Here is a 9,880-nt window from a genome sequence, read left to right as displayed (position 1 = left end):
TAAAAATATGAATATTCGTAGTAATTAATTATCATATTTAATAAAAGATTATGCATATTTAAATTATAGTATATGTAATAGTTATTTACATATTATATGTATTATTGATTATTTTTTCGACCCCACGGGTTCAATTTTCTGGGTCCGTCATTGCCATGAACAATGATATTTTTATTCATGGATTTTCATCCCTAGATGAATGAATTATTACCCCTACCAAATATTTAGGATATTAAGTAGACTAAATAGTGAATATTAGAGGCTTTGAGCGTATAAACTAGGTATTTTGATTGTACTTGGTCCTCTTCAATTCCAACTTTGTTACTTACCCCAAAATAGGATATAATACACCAAATCAAACTAAAGCAATAAACTGTTAGGTTGTTTTTTATCAGCTGGTTTTTTGTGCAGATGTAGTTGGCCCTATCCACATTCCACACAAATATAAAAGAAAATTAAAAGAATTGAACTATAGGCTTTACAAGGTGTAGCTGGTAACACACACACACAAACAAAGTCATGACCAGCTCCAACTATTTAGGTATAACACGATTATCCTATTTGTCATTAGTTCTTGTAATTATTACAACAAAGTCACCAACTCCAACTATTTTGCTCACTTCTTTTGACATTTTGGATTAGTTTCCATCTGCAAATTTGTCTTCTTCTTCACACTTAACGTGTAAAAAGAAATTATAATTGTGTACGTGGCATATAATTATATTATGCATCAAAATATAAATCATGATCAATAATTACTCAAAAAATATGAGTTCCCATTAATTTAGCAAGTGGGCGTGGAGGAGCAAAGAAAGACAAAAAGTGAAGATTTAAATAAAAATAAAAATAAAACTAAAAATAAAAAACTTGTAATCATGAATCTGCTGGGTTTTTGAATGTGCAGAACTTTACCAGGTTATTATTGCATTTTGACTTCCCAACTTACTTTGTTAGTACATCTATTTAAGGATGTTTGAGCCAATATATGTGTGCTTTATAGTCCATTTCATGTCTCACCACTGCTCTAGTTAAATGAAAAGGAAAAAATGGAATACAAATGGCGGTGATGGAAATTCATTGGAATTCATTAATCTAATTTATCTTAATGAAAAATAAATATTGACACTCTATAACCACTCCAAATTCACAATGACTCACTCAATCAAGTAACAATACTAAACCACTATTTTCGTCTAAATACAACACATACAAGACCAGACAAATTTGCGCCTATTTTGTTTACAAACACATGCATTTTATACTAAGCCGCAAAAAGTAGCACTCGTGCACAGCACATAATTTATTAAATTTTTTAAATTTTTTTGATACATATGAAAAAAACAGTCTATTTAATTTTTTGGACAAAAATTCGTATTGGCAAAAACAATACTTTCATCTATTTGACAATTCAAAATTGAATTGATAACCGACGATTCTGCGCATAAATATATGTTCAAATAAAGTCAAAGCAATTAATTACTCAATTCGATTCTGATTACATCAAATTTTTTTCCTTAAACAAGAAACCGAAAGTAATGAAACATTTATAGCACTTTATTAAACCTAAATATATTTCATGAGTGAGATTTTTGACAACTCACGTGTGGTTTCTCAAATAAAATAACGTATCATGTAATAAATACATCTTACCTTCAAATAAAAAAAAAGAAAAGAAATCCACTTACTTATTGAGAGAAATTTAACATAAATAAATAGAAAAACTAAAATAATGAACCTTTAGGCTAGGGCGTTCACATTCAAATTCTCCATGTGTTCATCAATGCTCACCAAATACTCATTCATATTTATTATTTTGACTCAATTTTGATATTTCTTTTCCAAAAGAAATAAAATAGGCAAAAATAAGTCAAGGGTTATCCCCACACAAATTCTCAGTCAGAATAAAAAAGTTAATAATTCCAAAAATAAAAAGTTAAATAACCTAATGCAACAAAAAATGAAAGTTAATTGCAGTGTTGCAGACCTCAAACTTTGAACTACTGAGGGGCCATCTTCTCTCCGAACTGCTCATACCTTTTTCAAAAAAAGGCATTACAAATCTGCCCGCACACTCACACACACTATTGGGAAACTCGTGAAATCAAATCCTTTTTCCCTCCATTCTTTTCCCTTTTTGCATTCTGTTTTTTCACCGATCAATGAATGTGCTCTTCACCGTTTGCACATATCCAATAATTTGTAATTCCTCGAAACCCTTTTCTTTTTAATGCTCTTGTGTTGGAAATTGGGCTAAAGAAGCAATTTTTTTGACTCCCCCTTTTTCATTTGGAGTTCATTTGATTGTTGCAATGGAGAATTGCTAGTCAGATCTGAGATCTTCATTTGGTGGAAGAGGGATTCAGAGATGGTGGCTGAGGCTTGGATTTTGAGAATGGGGAATCAGGTGAGTAGCAATTTAAAGCATGCTTTGTATTCTGATAGTAATTCCTCCACAAAGAAGAAAGAAAATCCTTTACAAGAGAGGCAGGTTATTGGTATTCTGTCGTTTGAAGTTGCTAATGTGATGTCCAAGATTATGAATTTGCACAAGTCCTTGTCTGAGAGTGAGGTGTCTAGGCTTAAAAATGAAATCTTGAGGTCTGAAGGGATTAGAACCCTAGTTTCCAGTGATGAAAAGCAGCTTCTAGAGCTAGCCCTTGTGGAGAAACTGGATGATTTGAATCGAATTGCTGGCGTAGTTTCGAGGTTAGGGAAGAAATGCAGCATCCCTGCGTTGCAGGGGTTTGAACATGTGTATGGGGATGTGGTTTCTGGGGTGATTAATGTTGGGGAGCTGAGTTTCTTGGTGAAGGACATGGAAGGGATGATGAGGAAGATGGAGAGGTGCGTGAGCACGACCGTGACCTTGTATAGCGAGATGGAGGTGATGAACGAGCTGGAATCCGCCACCAAGAAGTTCCGGGAGAATCAGCTTGAGGAGAGTAGGAAGGCCTTTGAGCAGAAGCTAGTGTGGCAGAGGCAGGATGTCAAGCATTTGAAGGATGTCTCGTTGTGGAATCAGACGTTTGATAAGGCTGTGGAGCTCCTGGCACGGACCGTGTGCACAGTCTATGCTCGGATACATCTTGTGTTCGGAGATGGCCTTGCTCAAGCCGGTTCTGTTGGGAGCTCGCAACGTTTGCAGCAGTTAGATGTAGTAAGCACGAGTTTGATAAAGCACGCATCGGGTAGAAGTCAATCTAGGGCATTTGTGAATGAGAAGTCGGGGAAGAGGGCCGTTGGTGCTAGGCCTAAAGTGAGGGGGCAGAAGGGGGAACGCGAGTTTGGGGCCGATGACTTCAACTCTGTGTGTGGGATCGGGCCGGGGAGGATGTTCTTGGAGTGTTTGAGCCTGAGCAGTTCTGCATCAAAGGTTGATGCTGATGCTGATAGCTACGATGATCAATGTAGTCGGGTTTCAAACACTTTAAGCATTGCAAACAGCGCGGTTCCTCTGAGTAGTTTGCTCCGTCCCATCAACAGTGAGCGCGTGATTGGACAGTCAAAGAGGCGGCTGCTGGTGGAGGCGCCTCCCAACACAGTCGGGGGCTCAGCACTAGGCTTGCATTATGCAAACGTGATCATCATCATCGAGAAACTCCTCTGCTACCCGCATCTGGTGGGCGAGGAGGCCAGGGACGACCTATACCAGATGCTTCCGACGAGCCTGAGAAGGACTCTCAAGTCGAAATTGAGGTCCTACTCGAAGAACCTGGCCATCTACGACGCGCCATTAGCCCACGACTGGAGGGAGAGGCTGGAGGGGATGCTGAGGTGGCTCGGCCCCCTGGCACACAACACGATCAAGTGGCAGACCGAGAGGAATTTCGAGCAGCAGCAGCAGATTGTGACGAGGACTAACGTGCTGCTGCTGCAGACATTGTGCTATGCTGACCGGGGCAGGACCGAGGAGGCCATCTGCGATCTCCTCGTTGGCCTGAACTACATATGCCGGTATGAGCAGCAGCAGAACGCGCTGTTGGACTGCGCGAGCAGCTTTGATTTCGAGGACTGCGTGGAGTGGCAGCTGCAGGCTCGGGCTTCGTTTCAGGGTTGAATCTTTTTCGATTCTTACACGATATGGTGGTTAGTTTTGGAAAATTTGTTTGTGGTTTATGGTAGCTTAGATTATGTTTATGATTATATTTGTAGGAGTTTGTGAATAGCAGGACATAAAATTGAAGGTGTCCTTGCATCTGTTGATGATGGTTATGTGATTTGATTGTAGCAAATTTGGAGTACATATTTTCTTTTTTTGCATAATTTATCAAGCTGAAGTTTCCTTATGTGAATACATGTTTTTTATGTGGTTTAAGCCGAAAAATAAATTTACTCCTCTGGTCTACAACCTGGGTTCGAGATGCTTCTACTCGTTACGAGGAAAATCGTTTCATTTTTGGAGATGGTGCACCAAACATTAGGCACTAACTCGTATTGGGGAGTGAGGGTTACTACGGCTCCACTTGAAGGTTTTTTTGGCTTGTAATAGAATGGGATTACTCGTGTCCGGCTACTTTTAAAGTATTTGTATAAACAAAACAATTGACTACAACTCAAGATCAACAAAACAATTAATTACAACTACAGCATTAACAATCGAAACACACGGTAGGTATGTTCAACTCATAACTCGAAATGACTAGTCTATTGCTGATCGAAACACAAGACTCAATGTTTAGTGGAGGAGTGAAGGAAAATAAAGCTCAAATCTTAGATTTTTTAAAATTTAAATGTGCAACTTGCAAATTGAATGGCTTGCCCAAATAATTTACTTTTATATCTGGATTATGATTTTATTGGATTATTCGGCTCGATACGTGAATGTCGGACTGAACTACCATCCCTAACATAAGAAATGATGAAATAATTACGTGAGGTATATACATTTATAGAGTGAGGAGACTATTAAACAAGAGTATTTTTTTCAATAAATTTATATAGGTATATTTGCAAAATTCTGATTTTATATATTACTAGTAGAAATGCCGCTGTCCTCCTTCTTCTTCGCGGTAACGATCTGCTATCATAATGTGTGTTTTTCTTCTTTGATTTGTTTAAGTTGATTTTTTTCTGATAGATTTAAATGAATTTCATCCAGATTTTCTCAATCTATCTGTTTCTTCTTTTCGAACATAATTTGAATCATAATTGGAATCAATTGGTGTAACATTTATTGAATCTATTAGTGTAATAATTGCTGCGAAGAAGCTGGAGAGAATGCTGCGAAGACTACTGATATGCTTAGACCAAAAAAGATTTAAGTTGCTGCATTAACTGATTTTTCTCTTATTACATTGCATATATTACTACTAGTATATTGTTTGACTCTACTACGGAGTACTATTCATATAGGAAGTTAAATGCAATGCCTTAAATTGAGAAGATTCTGTCACAATTACAGAGTATCTTAAGCAGAAGGGTCTTTTATTGATAGGGGATGGGTTTACCTCCTTTTTTGCCTGCTAAATCAGTGAAGTAAGCTGTTAAAATTTTTAGGCTCACTTCATTTATAGAATTGGAGCTTTGTGAAATTTTGTGAACTAGTAGTAGTGAAATTATAAAGATGAATGGTGTAGATTGATATCCAATTTCTACACTATTTCTATCAAGTTAAGCCTATTATTTCTTCAGCTTTGAATCATATCTTGAGACATGTTTAAAATAAATTCCCAAGATATTATGAACAAATAAATTAAGTATTTTTTGAGCATACGTTATACAGGTGGTATGAGGTCATTTATCATTAAATCCTATAGATTGCATAACCTGTTTACTTAGTATTGATAAAATAATCTCCCCTCAGTCCCAAGTTAGATTAACGTTTTTTGGCCCCGAAAATTAAGAAATTTAATGATTATGTGAAAAGGTAACAAAAAAGTTTATAAGAGAAATAAAGTATACGACATAAATAAAAATATAAAATCGGATCAAGAATAACACTATACTTTATTACTTTAGTCTAGATTCATTATTCAGGATGGTCATTTCATAAACTAAAGTCACTGTCGCATCATTAATTTGACGTCCATATTCTTTGCAAATTATGTAGGACCATTCTGTAGTAAACAAAGTGGATCCTTACATTTTTGATAAACCTAAATAATTCATGTGTCACTTTATACCAATCAAATTGATTCTGCCCTTTTTCTAACCTTAGCGAATAGCGAGTAAATATTGTAAGAATTTGGGATCTCCCTCAGGAGGAGCCTGTTTCAGACCTCGTCTTTGGCCTCCTGTTTCCCTTTGGTGAGATTGCAGCCTCATTTCTTGATGAAGAGGCCTTTGAGCCGTTTGTATTTGTGTGTGCATCTTCATGATCATCAACTCATTTTTCAAATTTTAGATCTTAATACTTTTTGATAATTTTCTTGCAGATTAAGAAGTGGAACAGATGATTAGAGAGGCTGATTTGGATGGTGAAGGACAGGTTGACTATGATAAATTTGTGAAATTGATGATGACTATTGGAGAGAGATATCTCTAAGTTTAATTTCACTTCTATTTTGTATTTTGATTACAGTGTTATGCAAAATACAGAATCTCATAGATCCAATAAGGTTTGACCATGCAATCATACTTGATCGGCGAACTGCACACTGTCAAAAACTTGCTGACGAATTTGTGTTTTTCACTCAATAATCTCTCTGGATGAATTTTGCACTTTCTTTAGTTTTTGCTTTCTTCACTCTTGTGTGTTTTCTTGCATCCAATTTTGATAAGGGAAAAACCTATGAATATTAAACGTATCAAATTCTCAAAGTACTTATAGATGGGTTGGACGTTCTTGAAGCTTCTCCAATAGATGAATTCCAACCATCAAAAGACTTGGAATATGAACCATCTCATGTGAACTCGAACACTCTCCATGAAAATATGAACCATCTTCATGAATATGGAATATAAACCATCTACACTAGCTTGCGTAACATTCTGGAGAGGATGGGCGTAGGGTTTAGTTCGAACGGCGATTACAAGATCGACATCGACGACGAGCAGTGGGAGCATGTTGTCCAAGTCCGACCGTTTTCTAATTTCTATGTATGACTTACTATCCTCAACTTGATATGTATTATGTCGTGTAGATGGACCCCAAAGCGAAATTCATGTGGAACAAGTCTTGGCCTTTCTAGGAGACATGGATAATCATATTCGGGAAAGACCGTGCGCCAGGCACCGGAGACGAGAATGTATTCGTAGCGGCCGCACGCCTCCGCAACCTTGACGCGGGAGGTGGTGGGAGCCATTGCGATGAGTGTGATTCATAACCAGATTTCGCGCCACCGCCTCCACCACAAGTAGGAGATCTAGAAGAGGAGCCCCTAGGCCAGCAGAACAGCTCAGCCACCAGTGACAAACCCTCATCAACGGCGAAAGTGTGCGGGGAAAAGTGTAAGGCAACCCATACCGATGCCATTTTTATGGATTTTTTGGCTCCCTTGCATGCAGAAACGAACTCAAGGTTGGAGATGATTTCTTCAAGGATCAGCTATGACTTCGATCTCAAGCAGGCCCGACAGGCTGTTGAAGAGCTAGAGATGTGCAGTGCAGGTGCGGTGTGTGATATCACTCGATCTAAATGGTCCAGAGGATTCGACTAGGCTTTAGAGGCTAGAAGATCATGAAACTATTAGAAAGGGGTTGTTGGGTGCACTCTATTTCTTCAAAAACCTCAACCCACTATACTACAACTAGCACAGGGAAGTAAATGATCGATCCCATGAGGATGAAGGTATTACGAAACTGCATTTGAGGATGTTTTGGGAAAAGGGGGCTGGCTGCTGCCATGCAATTTTATGGGTCGAGAACTTAAAACTACTGGGTCTGAAAGATAGGAAAAACTTTACTCTACCTACTGGGTCTAAGAAATGAGAACGTACGGAACATGCATGACTTTAGAGAAACGAGATATTTTAAAATTCTAAGACAACTGGAGTTAACTTAACTAGACGGACTTTCCTAATTTGGACAGACAATTATAAAGCGAAGAGTGGGGACAAGTTTCCTTAAACTACCAAGGTCTGAAAAAGCATGCAGAAAAGTAAAAAGACAATGCAGATCGTACTGACAGGGTCTGGGGGACTTGCAGAAAAAGCAAAGTACATGTGCAGAAAGTACTGACAAAAGCAGATCTGGTTCTAACTACCAACAACTTCATCTTCTTCGGGAATCAAACGAGAATAGCAGATAAAACAGAGTATTAAACACCATGAAAACAGAGCAAACTTCAGATCTAAACTTAAAACGAGAAATTAAAGCCTAAACTACCAGATCTACGCTACTGGACCTAAATGATGCAGAAACAGAAAGTAAATAGCCATAATCATGCACGACGTAAACAACAAACACCAGATACACGAAACTCCAACTCAAATACACCACGATTCAACAAATCCAGACATCTCCATACGCAAATCCACAACCTCCATCAACAAACCAATAGATTTCAGCTCCAAACATCCAACAATAAACAAGAACGAAAGCTAAAAAGCAAGAAACGAACATCAACTCAGCGAGATCCAACAAAAACCAATATAAACTTCCATAATAACGAGAAATAGGTTCGAATCAAGTAGATCAAAGCAAGAACTAGAGTTATGAAACTTAAAAACCAACAAGTACTTGAAACCGAAAGCAAACTAAACAAAACAAAGTAAAGATTGTTTCTTCGCCTTCACAAGGTGGTGTTACACAACAGCAAAACAACGATGAGAACCACGGTGGCCAGAATCACTCCATCTCCAAGTGCGCAGCATGAGAAATGAGAAATTTGAAGTGTGGAACTAAGGAATGGAACAAGAGTTTGAACTAAAATGGTGTTGAAGTGGTTGTCTTGTTCTTCAAGGTTGAGCTCTTTATATATGCGAGGCTCTGATCCCTAGGGTATCCATCTGGTGATTTGACGCTCTTGCCCTTGAGTAAGACTTTTAAAAATGATCTGCTCATGCTCCATTCCTTAGTTCCTGTCGCCAACTTTTAATTCTCCCAGGTCTGGACGACGACGTCTGATATTTACTTCAATTTATTCTCTTTTGCATCTGCCAGGTCAGGTAACAGCAACTCCTAGGTTCGGCAGATTTACTACGCACCTGAACTCATAAACACAGATTAGCGCCCCAAATGCACAGAATTTTAACCCAAAATCAATGCATGAAATGAGTCTTATCAGCTGTTTTTGACAAGCTCGGTGATGTGGAATGGCTCACCATTGACCAGCGGTACCTACTGTGCAACATTTTGGGAGATAAACCACAGCGGCTGGAGGTATTCATGGGCAGGGACGGACCCAGGCATGGGCTAAGGCGCCGCTCCAGCGGGGGCTTAGCCGGTGCCGGTGCTGGTAATCCCATCATGGCTGCTTGTGTCTACATTTTTTAACAGGAAGAAGAAAGGATGAAGGTAAGGAGAGAGAGAGAATGAGGCTAAAGTGAAAAAATAGGGTAGATTTAAAGAGTAATTATGACAAATTAATTTTTACAGTTGTGTGGGTCCTGCATTTAACCTCTATGTTGTTTATTCTGGGAATACAATGTATACTACTACTATAATTCTTAATTTCTTGTGTGTTTTCGAGAGATTTAGGAATGGAAATAGTGGATATATACTCAAATTCTTTTTATTTTTGGAATAATATTAGTATATGCTCATTTTCTTGCATTTATAGTTCAATATTTAATTTATGCTTCATACTTAACAAATTATTTTACATATCTCCATAATAACAATTATGTATATCTATGTTAATATATAAAATAAATAATTAAAATTTGGAAATCTAGTTAATTTATTACAAAATAGAATATAAAATCATGAGGTTTTATTCTTTTTAGACTATATATTTTTTATCTTTTATTATTCTTACTGATAAGGCTCGTTTCATGCA

The 9,880-nt window shown here is 37.7% G+C and overlaps 1 protein-coding gene and 1 long non-coding RNA gene across 2 annotated transcripts; both read left to right on the top strand.

Annotated features, from left to right (window-relative positions):
• The first annotated feature begins 1,990 nt into the window (after window positions 1–1,990).
• LOC125192319 (protein PSK SIMULATOR 3-like) lies at window positions 1,991–4,286 on the top strand. The gene has a single exon (XM_048089861.1). It carries the CDS (start codon window positions 2,366–2,368, stop codon window positions 4,055–4,057), a length of 1,692 nt encoding a protein of 563 aa, XP_047945818.1. The 5' UTR covers window positions 1,991–2,365; the 3' UTR covers window positions 4,058–4,286.
• Window positions 4,287–6,105: 1,819 nt separating this feature from the next.
• On the top strand, window positions 6,106–6,636 carry LOC125192255. Its single transcript, XR_007171332.1, has 2 exons — window positions 6,106–6,246; window positions 6,375–6,636. It is a non-coding gene; the product is annotated as an uncharacterized LOC125192255 (long non-coding RNA).
• Window positions 6,637–9,880: the final 3,244 nt, after the last annotated feature.

The sequence above is a fragment of the Salvia hispanica genome, chromosome 6, assembly GCF_023119035.1.
Source record: "Salvia hispanica cultivar TCC Black 2014 chromosome 6, UniMelb_Shisp_WGS_1.0, whole genome shotgun sequence".
In the NCBI taxonomy this organism is placed as follows: domain Eukaryota; kingdom Viridiplantae; phylum Streptophyta; class Magnoliopsida; order Lamiales; family Lamiaceae; genus Salvia; species Salvia hispanica.
Note: the sequence above shows the minus strand (reverse complement) of the source record. Positions and strands in the feature narration are given on the sequence as shown.

Bases quoted from the DNA above. Each gene is read 5' to 3' on its own strand.
- LOC125192319 (XM_048089861.1), top strand. From the start codon at position 2,366: ATGGTGGCTGAGGCTTGGATTTTGAGAATGGGGAATCAGGTGAGTAGC.